The sequence below is a fragment of the Eptesicus fuscus genome, chromosome 16 (assembly GCF_027574615.1).
Source record: "Eptesicus fuscus isolate TK198812 chromosome 16, DD_ASM_mEF_20220401, whole genome shotgun sequence".
NCBI lineage: Eukaryota > Metazoa > Chordata > Mammalia > Chiroptera > Vespertilionidae > Eptesicus > Eptesicus fuscus.
Window position 1 is genome coordinate 67,170,180 of NC_072488.1, and position 15,940 is coordinate 67,186,119.

At 46.7% G+C, this 15,940-nt stretch overlaps 1 protein-coding gene across 2 annotated transcripts in view; it reads left to right on the top strand.

The window, feature by feature from the left end:
• The window catches only part of IL1R1 (interleukin 1 receptor type 1), a 54,877-nt gene extending 51,225 nt beyond the window's left edge, over nt 1-3,652 (top strand). Inside the window, exons 10-12 of one of the 2 annotated variants that reach the window (XM_054727853.1) lie at nt 482-649; nt 991-1,072; nt 1,190-1,250. In XM_054727853.1, coding sequence (XP_054583828.1) covers nt 482-649; nt 991-1,037 — 215 coding nt within the window. In that variant the 3' untranslated portion in view covers nt 1,038-1,072; nt 1,190-1,250. Of the gene's footprint in view, nt 1-481; nt 650-990; nt 1,073-1,189 lie in introns of both variants that reach the window. The other variant, XM_054727852.1, reaches the window with a different exon arrangement.
• Nucleotides 3,653-15,940: the final 12,288 nt, after the last annotated feature.

Genomic DNA, 15,940 nt, shown 5'->3' on the forward strand with positions numbered 1-15,940 from the left:
AAATGGCATTTAGAGCGTCTTCATAAACCCAGTTATTCAGATCCTGCTCTGTGCTGGGCAGAAGACAGATCACCCAAGATTTGCTATCCAATCAAAGAAAGGACTCAATTTTCATGCATGCACTCTCTCTTTTGTTTAAATCTTGCAAAAAATGAATGCTGCAACAATACATAGAAGGGAGAATGGTAGAATTGGGCATTGTGGCGTGGCGAGGGAGATGAGGATCGGAGGACCTTCCCGTGCAGGAGGTGGAGGGCGCTGCCTGTGGGTGGCCATCAGCAGCATAAAAACAGCTTTGCAGTAAACGTAACAAAGAGACACTTGTCAGGGCCCAGCACTTGGAAAGGAGTGCATTTTGTATTGAAACTTCATTCATGCCATCATACGAAATCATCGTTCATTCCAAAGTGCATGTGTGCAATATCGACTTTTCCAAACCTCGTATTTCTCCTTGTTCTAAAATGTCGCGTTTCCCCTTTAGCTCCGGACGGAAAGACCTACGATGCGTACATACTGTATCCAAAGACCCTGGGGGAAGGGTCCACCTCTCGCGCGGATGCTTTTGTGTTTAAAATCTTGCCTGAGGTCTTAGAAAAACAGTGTGGCTACAAGCTGTTCATTTATGGAAGGGATGACTACGCTGGGGAAGGTATGAGTGTAAAGGGAAAAGTAAAAGTCTCGTTTTGAAACTAATTTATTAATTAATTGGGTTAAATAAATTGGGGTTCATCTTTCTAGGCGACTAGCATAGGCTCACATATTTGACAATTTTAAGACCCTCTTCAGTGGTGCATAATGATGGTTTTCACACTATTTAATGCAAAGTATTTACTTTTCTCATATTTTGTTGAAGCAAAAATTAACTAAGTTGTATTTCGTTTTGGAAAACTTAATTGCTAGTTAGATCTGAAAATTGCTTTACAGCCGATACAGTGAAACAAGAGGAGCAGGTCAGCCAGTTTAACAACAGATTTTAAATTTCTCCTGAAGGTGCTCTGAGTCCTAAGAGAAAGCTCAGCTTCTGGGCCAGTGTTTGAACTGGTCTCTCAGTGGGACCCTCCTTTCACCCCGAGTAAGGCAAGCACGTGTCAGGGGACCTGGGGGGCGGGGGTCCTTCTGGGGTTGTGGCTCTGGAGAGAAGGATTGTAAATAGAAATTGCACTTACTATGCCATCTTCCTGTTTCTCAGACATTGCTGAGGTCACCAATGAAAACATAAAGAAGAGCAGAAGGCTGATTATTATTTTGGTCCGAGAAACATCGGGGTTCAGCTGGCTGGGGAGTTCGTCTGAAGAGCATATCGTGCTGTACAACGCCCTCGTTCAGGATGGGGTCAAAGTCGTCCTGCTGGAGCTGGAGAAGATCCAGGACTACGAGAAAATGCCCGAGTCCATCCAGTTCCTCAAGCGAAAGCAGGGGGCCATCCGCTGGTCAGGGGACTGGACGGCGGGGAGGCCCCAGTCCGCAAAGACAAGGTTCTGGAAGAAGGTCCGGTACCACATGCCGGCTCAGCAGCCCCTGCAGCCCAGCGCCAGCGGCTGTCTGCAGCCCCAAGGCCGACTCCGGGGTGAGACTGCGAGGGGAGGGCCCCGTGCCTCTAGGGGAGCAGGTGACGCCTGTCCTGTGGCACTGGGCTGGCCGGTGCCTTGCTGATGTACACGCAGAGTGCCCTCGCATGACCCTTCTCCCCAGGCCACCTGGAGTCGGATTGTTGAGGGACCAGGGAGGTGACAACAGCAGCCCGGGCACCTCAAGGCAGAGGAGTGGGGAAGGCCTTCCGAAGGCCGCCCCTGCCCTCGGACGTGTGAGCTGCGGGGAAAAGGCCCTGGGGAGCAAACAACCGGACAGAACGCTTAGAAAATATAACGATCTAGAGACAGTGTTATGACGTCACCAACAGTTCAAGGGGGGCTGTGCCAGACTAGGGGTAGCAGGGTCCTTGATGGCAGGGTGGGAAGACGCTACTTCTCAGAAAGAGGAGACGTGTGGGAGAACTGTCCACTGGCCTGCGTTTCATACGCATCCACCGCCAGCAGCAGCTCCGAAGCCAGTTGTGTTGTTGAGACCTTTAAAATGCCATTGCAACAGAAAAGGGCTCTCCAGGGCTCCCAGGCTTGACAGTAACCGGGGCTTTCCACCGGAGAGAGTCCAAAGCAAGGGTAGCAGGGAGGGACCCTTCTGTGGTGCCCGGGGGCCATTCTGTCCCACCTTGTTCCGCATGTCACTTGGCTCTTTACTTCCAAGTCCCTCCCTCCTCCGCGGGGTCACACACGACCCACAGAGTAGCCACCCTCCTAAGCCACTGCTCTCCTCCACGCAGCTCGCCGGGTCAGGAGCAAAGCCAGGTTACCCACTGGCATGTCACTGTGGGGCTGTGGTCCAGACTGGGGGTTCCGGCCGGTTTGCGCAGTGCTACGTGGAGAGCGCCCACGGACCACCTTTCGCTGTTGGCCGTCGCCTTGATTCTGTGAAGCCAGCAGCTGCTTACAGCAGTCGCTCTCAGCGCTGGGCTGGCCGCGCCGCGTCCGGGCAGCCGAGGCTGTGACCACAGGGCCACCCCTGTCCTTCCCGCCCCGCCTCCTGTGGGAAGAAATGGTAGTTTGCAGGATGGTGCCTGCTTCTCATTCCTGTGAATGTTGGGATTAACAAAAATCACGTTAGGTTTTTATGGAAAAGTTTCTGCCTCCATATATTCTTCCCCTAAAGTAAACGCACGCTGGTAAATGAAAACGAGAGCAAGTTGTTTCTCTGGTGGAGAAGAAAATTTAAACACTGGACAGCAGTCCCAGGACAGGGAGAACCGGGCACTGCCCGCTGTGTGCCGCCTGCTGAGGTCACATGGACATGGTGGGCCTTTGTTTTTGGTCTCTTTAATATTTAATATTTTAGGTGAACACAAACTTTCATTTGGTATTTTTCCCCTCAAAAGTAATCAGAACTGGACAGAAACGGATTCACTGCCGCCTCTTCCCACCTGTTTCTCTTCTTAAAGAGAGCGCCTTCTTTTCACCTGGCAGCTCTCGGGACCCAGCCAGCAGCTGGGGGGTGCAGGGGGGACTGTCCTCTCCCCACAGGCCGATCAGATGCTTCACGTCGTGCCGAGAGTGTTCGTCGGTCAGCTGTAGAAATGCCCACACGGGAGTCCCAGGAAAGCCGCTCTGAGGACCAGCCAGGAGCTGAGGAGCGGGCAAACACCAGGGCCGGCCCGCCGGGCGGAGGAGGCGGAGGGCCCCAGAGGAAGGTGTGCCCCGAGCTCCCCGACAACTGCCTTTGTTCTACTGTCCCCCCAAAAGCTCCGTTAAGCCTGTCCTGTCAGGGCTTCCTCGGGAACTAGGTTTCCTGCGCCCCCGACGGCAGTTTTGTCAGCTGAGTGCTTGGACGGGTTTGCACGTGCACCGGAGGGTGTCGTTCAGGCTGCTGCGTCCTCCTGGCCCCGTCTCACCTGCAGTTGCAGTACGGAGCCGGCGTGACGGACATTGTGACAATTATATCTGTAACTGGTAATGAGGAGGAGCTTTCTGCAGACGCATGTGTATCAATAAGTCAGCAGCAGATACCAAATATTTTTTTAGTAAAAACACCAATTCATGTACAGCATGTATCATTGATCAGTGGACTGTACTTGTTTTCTAATAAAATTGTCAGCACCTGGTATTGAGGGTTCTCATGGCAGTGTCTCTGCGCCCGCCTCCCGGGCTCACACGCACGTGCCCAGGCCCGATGGAGGGCGAGGGCGCCTTCAGCCGGGGAGGGTCAGGGCCCGGGAGTCCACAGTGAGCCCCAGCTCCCCCAGTGGCCTCAGCGTGCTCCCTCTGCTTGCTTCTGTGCGGAGTGCAATGTACGTCTTATGATTATTAACCTGTACCTGTCCAGCAAGGCAGGACAACGTTTGTATAGACTTGCACATTTTACAAAAGGTTTCTTTTTATTTTCTTCTTTGACCAGGAGGTAAACACAATTGGCAAACGTGTCAAACTGCAAGCTCTAATGAGCATAGATTCTGGTGATCAGGCCCTTCCCTTCCAGCACCTGCAGTGCCTTTGTCTTCTGCTCAGAGCAGGTCCCGGAGGGCTAGTCAGCTATAGTGAGCAGAGTCCCCATCAACCCTGCCTCCTCCGTCCACATGGTGTGAGCCCTCCGTCCACATGGTGTGAGCCCTCCCTGAACCCTGCCTCCTCCGTCCACTTGGTATCCACACTTGGTCCAACAATTTGAGCCCCAGTGTCCTCACCTATAAAGTGGACAAAATGCCCAATTCCTAGCATTGTGTAAGGATTAAAAAGATGAAATAGGTTATGATGCACACAGTGCCTAGCAAACAGCAGGTCCTCAGAAAATGGTAGCTTTGCTAGTAGCAGTTCTATGCACAAACTTTGCTATCTCAAGTCATAGTAGAAAGAATGGGTAGAGAGGAGTTAGAACTAGGGGTGACCACTGATGCCACGGGAGGGAGCAAAGCCACTGTGAAACCAAGGACAACAGAGAAGACAGACACTGATGCCTGGTGGTGAGGGTGCTGGGAGCTCGGGTCCCGCAGCCCAGGAGGTGGTCACTGGCCACTGATGGCTGGAGCTGACACTCGCACTGACCCTCTGCCAGTCCCCAGCTCTAAAGGATGTTTGATGGTATAAGTAAAAAAAAGATTTGACACATTTCTAAGAGATTTTTAAATAAAAATTCAGTATCCTATATAATAAAAGCCTAATATGCTAAGTGTCCAGTTGTCTGTTCAACCAATCAAAGCATACTATGCTAATGATATGCTTAAGGCCGCCCAACTGCTCGCTATGACGTGCACTGACCACCAGGGGGCAGACACTCCAACCAGCAGATTAGCTTGCTGCTGGAGTCCTGCCGATCGAGACTGAGTGAGACAGGCCAGACATGCCCTGGAGCCCTTCCGCAATCCCTCCCCGCCTGGCCAACTTCCCAAGTCCCTCCCCGGCCCCAGTCATGCACCAGTGGGGTCCATTGGCCTGTCCTACGCCCTCTTGCAATTCAGGACCTCTTGGGGGATGTCAGAGAGCCGGTTTCGGCCCGATCCTGCAGGCCAGGCTGAGGGTTCCCACTGGTGCACGAATTCGTGCACTGGGCCTCTAGTAAGAACATAAAAGTGTTAGAGTCAGCTCTTCAGAAAGCTTGCCTATGCATAATTTCTCATGGAAGAATTCAGAGAGTTTTTCAAGATAGTATTTTGGTTATTTTACAAGCTAATGTATTAACAAACAGGAAAGTCAGTATAGCTATCTAAAAGTCTTACTTTTGTTGTGAGGATTTTTATTCCTCTTTTTACCAGATAACTGTTCCTTAGAATAGCTTTCATGTTCTTCTTGTTGTCTTTGGAATAACTTTACAACTGGTGGGAGGAGACCAGAGTATAATAAATTCCTGCACTGTAACAGTTTTGAAACTGGAACAAAGCCCTTGGTTATTTTGAACCTCAGTTTTCTAATCTGTAAAATGGGACTTCCAGTGTTTCAAGGTTTTATATGTGACAAAGCCCCTGAACAGTAACTTAGGTGGAATCTCAAAACAAAATATATTTTCTTAATTTTAACTCTTGGACAGTACAGATAAAAGAAAAATTTGTTTATCCAAAATGTGTATCTTTTTAAATTCTAGGGTTTGGGGGTGGAGGAAGAGCAGGTTATATAATCTTAGTGTTAACTTTTTTAAATGATGGTAGCTTTTACTTAATACAATTTTAGTGAGTTAAACCTGTCTTGGTATTTTGACATAGTGGGATCCCCAAATGTTAATTGAAGTATAATCATTATCCTATATAAATAATAGAGAAGAAATATGCAAATTAACCCTCACTTTGTAATGCTGTCACAAGATGGTGGCACACACAGCGGGGGTGGGGCAGCGGGGGTGGGGCTGGTGGCTGCTTTCCCTAGGGTTTCCATGGTCCCATGTGCGCACCATGGGGGCGGGACCTGGTGGCCACTGAGCACAGCCCAGAGGCAGGGCATTGGGGTGGCACTCTAGGACTTGGGGCCATCCCGTGGTGCACCGGCCACACGGGGTGGGACTCTGGGACTCAAAGTGGTCCCATGGTGTGCAGGAGCAGGGATGGGTCCTGGGTCTCACGTGATTTTGCGTGAAGGGTCACTAGTCCTATATAATAAAAGGCTAATATGCAAATTTTCCCCTTGGGAGTTTGACCCACCAGGAGTTTGACCACTCGTTATGACATGTACTGACCACCAGGGGGCGGCATGGAACAAAGGAAGGCCTCAGCCGGCAGCCTGAAGGCCCCAATCAGCCCTGATTGCTGGCCAGGCCTAGGGACCCTACCTGTGCATGAATTTCATGCACCGGGCCTCTAGTACAATTATAAAATCAGAGATTTCCTCAAGCTAATTTGTCAGAAGAAAATCTTTTCCTTTTGGGGGCAAGAATCTGTGCATGTGGTGATTGGCTTGTGTGGAGCCCACAGAAGGAGTGGCAGGTGGGCAGAGAACGATCTGGGCCTTTGAAAGGTTCAGGGTGGGCCGGGGTCGCTCACCTATGACATGAGGCCATAATGTATCAAAAGAGATTTTATTGCCGACACCTGGGTGCAGGTGGGCTGAGACCGAGAAAGGCATCAGTGGAGAGAGCAGGGAGAGAGGGGTTTTTATTCATCCTAGCTGGCTGCAAGCCGCTCTGCTGACATGGGGTCTGGTCCATCCTTGGTTCCTCCCATGCCAGGTGTCTCCTGCTTGCCTGAGCTGTGCTGTGCTCAAGGCTGCAAGCTTTCTGCAGGATTGCTGCTCAGCACAGTAAGTCTTTCTCTGCCCTGTTTTATTCTCTTTAACCCTTTCAGCCTTGAAGGGGAAAGTTGTTTCTTTTTACTAAAAATGCACAGATGAATCATGACCGCAAAAGGCAGTTGTAATCTATAAAAAAGTTATGCCTGGAGAAATGGGCATGGGCACCCAGGTGGAAGGAACTATTTTTGGTGTAATAACATATATTTACATTTTGGTGTAATAACATATATTTACAACCAAAATATGAAGGTGTGTGTGTGTGTGTGTGTGTGTGTGTGTGTGTGAGTGAGAGAGAGAGAGAGAGAGAGAGAGAGAGAGAGAGAGAGAGAAAGAGAGAGAGAGATTTAGGGAGAACAAGAGTTACAGGAAATGGATGACACTATTTAGAATAAATATTAACCTTTGACAATGAAAACGTGCCCATCTCAACTCACATGCTCAGGTTTCTCCCGAGGAAGGCGTGCCTGATTGGCGTTCCTCAGTCCTGGGCATTCCCTGGGCTCGGAGCCCAGCGCTGACGAGTCCCGAGGTTGCAGCGGCACCTGGACCTGGGACAGACTCGCAGGACCTGCCGGCTCCTTGCACCTGCCCAGCTGCTTCCAGATCCCTTCCCCCAAGGGGGAAAGTCACGGAGCCTGTCTTCCGTGGAACACTTAGCCCGGAGGTGACCCAGTGGCATGGGCTCACAGGGTCCATTCATTTCCTCCCATGACCCCCCTGAGAGGAGACCGCAGCTGCTGTGGGGACACACTGCCTGCTTAACCGCCTGTGGGAACCCCATTCTGCCCTCGCCCTTCTCTCCTCAGCCTCCTGCCCTGCCTCTCCGCTGCTTCTGAGGCAGAGTCGTGGGCAGTGCCTGGGCAGTGGCTGTGGGCAGTGGCTGTGGACGGTGCCGTGGACAATGCCATCTGTCGGACACGTCTCACCATTGCATGACCTTTCATAAGCCTGCCTCCCGCACTGCACTTGAATTCTTACTGAGCCCTAACTCTGCCCTCAAATTCCAAAATGTAGGGGAAGTGTTTTTGCTCTCAGGGTTACTTTTGGGTTGTTTGAAAAGTGTCTCCCAGGTGCCTAAGGTTATACCAGACACTGAAAAAATAACAGAGTAAGAACAACTGCAATCGGCTCTAGAGCAGTGTGGAGAGGAAGCTGGTCAGGAAGCAAACTCACGTGCTAGAGGATGTGAGGACGCGGGCTGCAGTCCCCAGCGCTATCGATCATTGGGAATTGGTGCATGGGAGTGAGTGGAGGTGCTTGGCTGGGAGAACATCAGGAATCAAGTCCACGGAAGGTGCACTGCTTGCAGGGTAAACAGGAAGGAGCGAAAGGTTAGGGAGGGGCTGTTAGGAAGCTGATCATCCCTCTTCGAGTTGATTGTAGTAGAAACATTTCTTAAGTAAACTGAAAAAAACACCTTTTTGTATTATGGAAACAATGTTAGTTGGAGAGAATGTAGAAATTTTTGAAAACTATAAGGAAGGAAAAGGTCACTCAATTCTAAAGATAAGTACTGACACTTCATTATAATCCTATAAATATAACTATTAATATTAATATAACTATAAATATTATTCAAATATGATCTCTGAGCCATCACTAAGCCTATCAGAATGGCTGGTCCATAACTGAGCTTGTCTGCTTTGGTTGGACATATACCCAGCGTTTGCTCTCAGTGGTCGGGGTGCAGTGTCCCCCTTGGCCCAGGCTCTGTCCCCTGCCCGGTGATTTGCTTGGCACAGAGTCCCAGAATCTGCGGGCGGAGGGCAGTGGTCCTTGGCAGGCTCTTGACTGTGTTCTGTAACACTCATTTTTTAATCTTTGCCAATTTAATAGACAAAAATGTATCCTTTGTGATAATTTTTTGCAAGTTAAATAATGTGGTTGAAAGTTCCAATTAACATCGACAGTTCCTGGGGTCCCCCGGCCCCCCAAACGAATTATAACCTCCAGCTAGTTAGTGAGAGGCCTGAGAATCGAGCGTGATGTTCTGCTTCCCAGGTGAAGGGTCTGTTTAAACAGCCACTGTCACCAGGTGACCTTGACAAGGGGTCAGTGTAAGCGGAGCAATAAGGCAGGTGCCGGCACCGGGGCAGGAGGTGTGGCTCAGCAGCAGAGAAGGGCGCAGTTTGAGGGTATTAGTGTGCAGTGATCCTGGGATGAACGAATGAGCAATGTGAGGCAAAAACAAACCCAAACCAGTGCACACAAACCCATGAACACAAATTAACAGAACTGCACACTCCCATGAGCTCCCAGCTTGAGAGGCCAGAGGTGAGCCCGCAGCTGAGGGGCCTTGAGGCCTGTGGGCGCCTCTGGCTCCAGGGCCTTGGCCTGGAGAGAAGTCATTGCAGGAACTTCAGCAGCACTAGGCGGCACGGCACTGTGGAACCCAGGTGCTTCTTCCCGGACCCAAAGGTACACCAAACCTCCTGGCGAATGCCATTGCCTCCTCCCGGAGGGAAGGATGATTTGCTCAGAGGCCGGCTGCATGGAACGGGCTGCCTGGAGAAAATGAGTGCCTTCAAGCCTCAGCCGGATAAACTTGGCAGGCCATGAAGAGATCTACTCCCCGGCTGTGATTAAACCAGGTGTCTTGTCGCAGGAACATCTCTAAAGGGGTCTGTGCCTGAGCAGATCACCAGTGCTGGGAGCGTGGGGCGCTGTTACAGCTGTGTGTGTGTGTGTGTGTGTGTGTGTGTGTGTGTGTGTGTGTGTAACATACAAGCCATGACGTTGTGAGGGCTTTCAGTGGTGACGGCTGCACCATGCCGTGCCCGTGTACAGGAGTGTGTTCACTGTACCCAAATGGTAGTCGCATCTTAGGTTCAATTCCATCCTGTGATTTTGTGATTCTCTCAATTTTATTTGAGATTAAAAAAGAACAGGGAGACATTCAAATGGATCCAAAACAGGTCTCCACATGTTCGCCCCACTGCCATGGGCTTCAACTCTTCCCCAGTCTCCTCTAGTAGCCTCTGAGCTGTATCCATGTTTATCCCCTTGCCACCCCAACCCTCAAAAAGAATGCTTTACACAGCATCGAGAGTGAATTTCCTTTGCCTTTTTATTGAAATACTAGTGGCCCGGTGCACAAAATTCTTGCACATTAAAAGGGGATTAATTAGAGGAAATAATTTAATATGCTATTTACCCTTACTCTATAATAGAAGTGTCAGAGATGAAAGAAAATTAGTAAAACATATATGAAAACCTTCCTCCTGTCAGAGTCTGGGGTGTGCCGTGGGACCCAGAGTCAAGTCCCTGCCCACCCACATGTGCCTCAACATCGCGTGAGACCCAGACCCAGCCAGCCCCCACCCCCATTGAGCTAGATCCAGACCTGGCCAGTCCTACCCTTGTCAAGCCCCGCCGGGCAGGGGACGTAGCCTCAGGTCCCCTGGCCCGGTGCCAGGATGGGGGGCATGGCCTCAGGTCCCTGCTGATTACTCGTTAGGCTCCTTATGGGAGCTTGGCTTCAGCTGTGGGTGCAGCCATCTTTGTGACGGAGTGAGGGTCAATTAGCATATTCCCTCTTTATTAGATAGGATAATTTATATTTAGAAAAAAGCACATAAGAGAACAGCTGCATAGAATGTCACAGGATGTGCGCAAGCTGCCAGCACACAGATCAAGAAGGGAAGGTGGCTCTAGACAGTTTGGCTCAGTGGCCCATGGACTGGAGAGTCCTGGGTTCAATTCTGGTCAAGGGCACGTACCTTGGTCGGGGTGCATGCAGGAGGCAACCAATTGATGTGTCTCGCATGGATGTTTCTCTATATGTGTCTCCCCCTTCCTTCCACTCTCTCTAAAAATCAGTGGGAAAATATCCTCGGGTGACGCTTAACAAAGAAAAAAAAGAAAAGAGGAGGAGGAGGAGGGAAGATGACCAGCATCGGAGCGTCCCTGTCCTGTGCCCTTCAAGCTACTAATTGCCTTGCCCCAAGGGAAGCCATCATCCTGACTTTCAGCAGCACAAGTTCATTTGACCTGATTTTGAATTTCATGTAAATGGAATCATGTCGTGTGAAGTTTAAAAAAAACAACTATTTTCTTTTGTTCAACACTCTGTCTGTGATATTCATTTATATTGTAATTGTCTATATTGTACATAGTTCTCATGGCTCCATAATATTCTATTGTGTGATCTAGCACATCTGTTTTATCTATTCTAATGTGTTTTTTGTTATTGTTGTTGTTAATCCTCACCCGAGGATATTTTTCCCATTGATTTCTAGAGAGAGTGGAAGGGAAGGAGGGAGGGGGAGAGAAAGAGATAGAGAGAGAGAGAAAGAGAGAAAGATTGATGTGAGAGAGACACATTACCCCAACCTGGGCTGGGGATCAAACCTGCAACCGAGGTATGTGCCCTTGACCCAGAATGGGACCCATGACCCTTTGGTGCATGGGCCAACACATTAATTGCTGAGCCACACAGCCAAGGCATATTCTATTGTGTTTTTTTAAATCTGACTTTAAATAATTTTATGTTTTTCAACTGTAGTTGACATATAATATTACATTAGTTTCAGGTGTACAACTCAGTGGTTAGACATCATGTAACGTACTAAGTGATCAGTATGATACATCTTGTACTCGTCCAACACCATGCATGGTGACTACAATATTTTTTACTATGTGCCCCATGCTGTTCTTTACATGCATGACTCTTCTGTAACACCGATGTGTACTTCTTAATCCGTTCACTCTTTCATCCCTCCTTCCCTGCCCCTTCCCATCTGGCAAACATCAGAATGTTCTCAGTATCTAAGAGTCTGTTTCTGTTCTTCTAGTTTGTTTATTTTGCTTTTCAGATTCCACATACAAGTGAAATCATATGGCATTTGGTTTCCTCTGTCTGACTCATTCACTCAGCACAGGTCCCTCTAGGTCCATCCATGCTGTGGCAGAGGGCAAGATTTCATTCTGTTGTATGACTGAGTCATATTCCATTGTATACATGCACCATCTTTCTTTTCTGTTTATTTATACACTAGTGGCCCGGTGCACAAAATTCATGTATGGGGGGGTGTCCCTCAGCCCAGCCTGCACCCTCTCCAATCTGGGACCCCTAGAGGGATGTCCGACTGCCAGTTTAGGCCCACAGGGATTGGGCCTAAACTGGCAGTCTTACATCCCTCTTGCAATCTGGGACCGCTGGCTCCTAACTGCTCACCTGCCAGCCAGCCTGATCACCCCTAACTACTCTGCCTGCTGGCCTGCTCGCCCCCAACTGCCCCCCCACCAGCCTGCTCGCCCCCAACTTCCCCCCCTGCCTGCCTGCTTGCCCCCAACTGCCCCCTCCCCCGCCAGCCTGATCATCCCCAACTGCCCTCCCTTCCTGGCCTGATCACCCCTAACCACCTCTGCCTCGACCCCATCACCATGGCTTTGTCTGGAAGGACATCCAGAAGGTTTCCCGGAAGGTCTCATGGTCTACTTAGCATATCACCCTATTATTAGTATAGATGGACACTGGGGTGGCTTCTATATCTTGGCTATCGGAAATAATGTTTCAGGGAACATATGGATGTAAATGACTTTTCTATTTAGTTTTTTGGATGCATTTGGATAAATACCCGTAAGTGGAAATATTGGGCCCTTCTCTGTCTCTTGTGATATAGCCTTTGTTTTAAAGTCTGTTTTGTATTGCTACCCCAGCCTTTTGTTTGTTTCTGTCCAATTACAAGAAATAGATATAATTTTTAAAAAATTTATCTTTATTCTTAAAAATATTACAGATGTCCCCTCTTCCCCCTCCATTGACCCCCCTCTACCCTGCAACCACCCCTGCCAGGCCTTCATCAGCTATTGTCTGTGTCCATGGGCTACGCATATATGTGTACAAGTTCTTTGGTTAATCTCTCCCCACCACCCGCACCCTTGCCTTCCTTCTGAGATTCATCAGTCTGTCCCATGCTTCTATATCTCTGGACATATTTTGTCCAGCAGTTTATTAGATTCTAAATATGAGTGAGATCATATGATACTTGCCTTTCTCTGATTGGCTTATTTCCCTTAGTATGATACTCTCCAGGTACCTCCATGCTGTCCCAAAGGATAAGAGATCTTTATTTTTTTACAGCCACATAGTATTCCATGGTGTAAATATACCACAGCTTCTTTATCCACTCATCTACTGATGGGCACTTGGGCTGTTTCCAGATCTTAGCTATTGTAAATAATGCTGCTATGAGCAAAGGGGTGTGTACATTCTTTCTGTTTAGTGTTTGGGGTTTCCTAGGATATATTCCTAGAAGTGGGACCACTGGGTCAAATGATAGTCCCATATTTAAATTTTTGAGGAAACCACATACTGTTTTCCACAGTGCTGCACCAGTCTGCATTCCCACCAGCAGTGGACTAGGGTTCCCTTTTCTCCACATCCTCGCCAACACTTGTCATTTATTGATTTGTTGATGACAGCCATTCTGACAGGTTTGAGGTGAGACCTCATTGTCTTTTTAATTTGCATCTCTCTGATGATCGGTGACTTTGAGCATGTTTTCATATGTCTCTTGGCCATCTGTATGTCCACTTTGGATAAGTGTCTATTTAGGTCCTTTGCTAATTTTTTAATGGGATTGTTTGTCTTCCTTTACTTAAATTGTATGCATTCCTTATAGATTTTTTGAAATTAACCCTTTCTCAGATATATTATTGGCAAATATGTTCTCCCATGCAGTGGGCTTTCTTGTTTTGTTGATGGTTTCTTTTGCTGTGCAGAAGCTCTTTATTTTGATTTAGTCTCATTTGTTTATTTTCTCCTTAGTTTCCTTTGCCCTAGGACCGTGGTTGGCAAACTGCGGCTTGCGAGCCACATGCGGCTCTTTGGCCCCTTGAGTGTGGCTCTTCCACAAAATACCATGGCCTGGGCAAGTCTATTTTGAAGAAGTGGTGTTAGAAGAAGTTTAAGTTTAAAAAATTTGGCTCTCAAAAGAAACTTCAATCGTTGTACTGTTGATATTTGGCTCTGTTGACTAATGAGTTTGCCGACCACTGCCCTAGGAGATGCATTGGCAAATATATTGCTACAAGAGATGTTTGAGATTTTGCTGCCTATGGTTTCTTCTAAGATTTTTATGGTTTCACTACTTATATTTAAGTCTTTTATCCATTTTGAGTTTATTCTTGTGTAAGGTATAAGTTGGTGGTCTAGTTTCATTTTTTTTGCATGTATGTACCTGTCCAATTTTCCCAACACCATTTATTGAAGAGACCATCTTGACTCCATTGTATGATCTTGCCTCCTTTGTCAAATATTAATTGAGCATAATGGTTTGGGTTGATTTCTGGGTTCTCTGTTCTGTTCCATTGACCTATATGTCTGTTTTTGTGCCAGTACCAGGCAGTTTTGAGAACAGCAGCTTTGTAATATAGCTTGATATCTGGTATTGTGATCCCTCCAACTTTGTTCTTCTTTCTCATGATTGCTGCGGCTATTTGGGCCTCTTTTGGTTCCATATACTATTTGGAGAGTTTGTTGTAGGTCTTTGAAGTATGCTGTTGGTATTTTAATGGGGAGTGCATTGAATCTATAGATAGCTTTGGGTAGTATGGACATTTTAATGATGTTGATTCTGCCAATCCATGAATATGGCATATTCTTCTACTTGTTTATGTCTTCCTCTATCTCTTTTTTCAATATCCTGTAGTTTTCCTTGGTTAACTTTATTCCTAAGTATCTTATTTTTTGTTGTTGCAGTGGTAAATAGGATTGCTTTTTAGTTTCTCTTCCTAAAAAAACTCATTATTGCTGTATAAAAATGCCATACATTTCTGGATGTTAAGTTTGTATTCTGCTATGTTGCTAAATTCATTTATTAAATCTAGTAGTTTTTTGATAGAGTCTTTAGGATTTTCTATGTACAATATAATGTCAGTGAATAATGAGAGTTTTACATCCTCCTTTCTAACTTGGATGCCTTTTAATTCTTCTTTTGATCTGATCACTATGGCTAGGACTTCCAGTACTATGTTGAACAAGAGTGGTGAAAATGGGCATCCCTGTCTTCTTCCTGTCTTAGAGAAAATGGTTTAGTTTTTGCCCTTTGAGTATGATGTTGGCTGTAGGTTTCTCATAAATGGCTGTTGTTGTGTTGAGGTATAATCCCTCTATTCCCACTTTGCTGAGAGATTTTATCAAAACCAGGTGTTGTATTTTGTTTAATGCTTTATATGCTTCTATTGATATGATCATGTGATTTTTGCCTTTCAATTTGTTTATGTGATATATCATGTTTATTGATTTGGCACCCTTGCATCACTGAAATAAATCCCACTTGGTCATGTTGTATGATCTTTTTAATATATTGTTGCATCTGATTTGCTAATATTTTATTGAGGATTTTAGCATCTATGTTCATCTGGGAGATTGGCCTGTATTTGTCTTTCTCTGTAGTGTGTTTATCTGGTTTTGGAATTACAATAATGCTGGCCTCATAAAAGGAGCTTGGAAGTGTTCCTTTTTCTTTCTTTTTTTTTTTTTTTTTTTTAGTAGTTTGAAGAGTATATCTATTAGTTCTTTGAATTTTTGGTAACCCTTCCCCCCCCCTCCTCCCCCCCCCCCCCGTGAAGCCATCCAGACCTGAGCTTTTGTTTGCTGGGAGTTTTTTTTTTTTTTTTATTACTGCTTCCATTTCTTCAGTTGTTATTGGCCTATTAAGATTTTCTGATTCTCACTGATTCAGTATTTTTCTAGGAATGTGCCCATTTCATCCACATTGTCCAGCTTCTTGACATATAGTAGTTCAGAGTATTTTCTTATAATCCTTTGTATTTCTGTTGTATCAGTTGTTACTTCTCTGCTTTCATTTCTGATTTTACTTATTTGGGTCCTCTCCCTTTATTTCTTGATGAGTCTGGCTAATGGGTTCATCAATCTTGTTTATCTTTTCAAAGAACCAGCTCTTGGTTTTATTTGTTTGCTTATTTTAGTCCCTATGTAATTTAGTTCTCCTCTAATCTTTATTTCCTTCCTTCTACTTACTCTGGATTTTCTTGTTGTTCTCTTTCTAATTCTCTTAAGTTGTAGGTTTAAATAATTTATTGTTGATTTTTCTTGTTTTTTGAGGTAGTCCTGAAGTTCCCTCTCACAAGTGTTTTTGCTGTGTCCCAGAGATTTTGGGTTGTTCTTTTTCATTTATTTACAGGAAGTTTTTTATTTCTTTCTTGTTCTCATT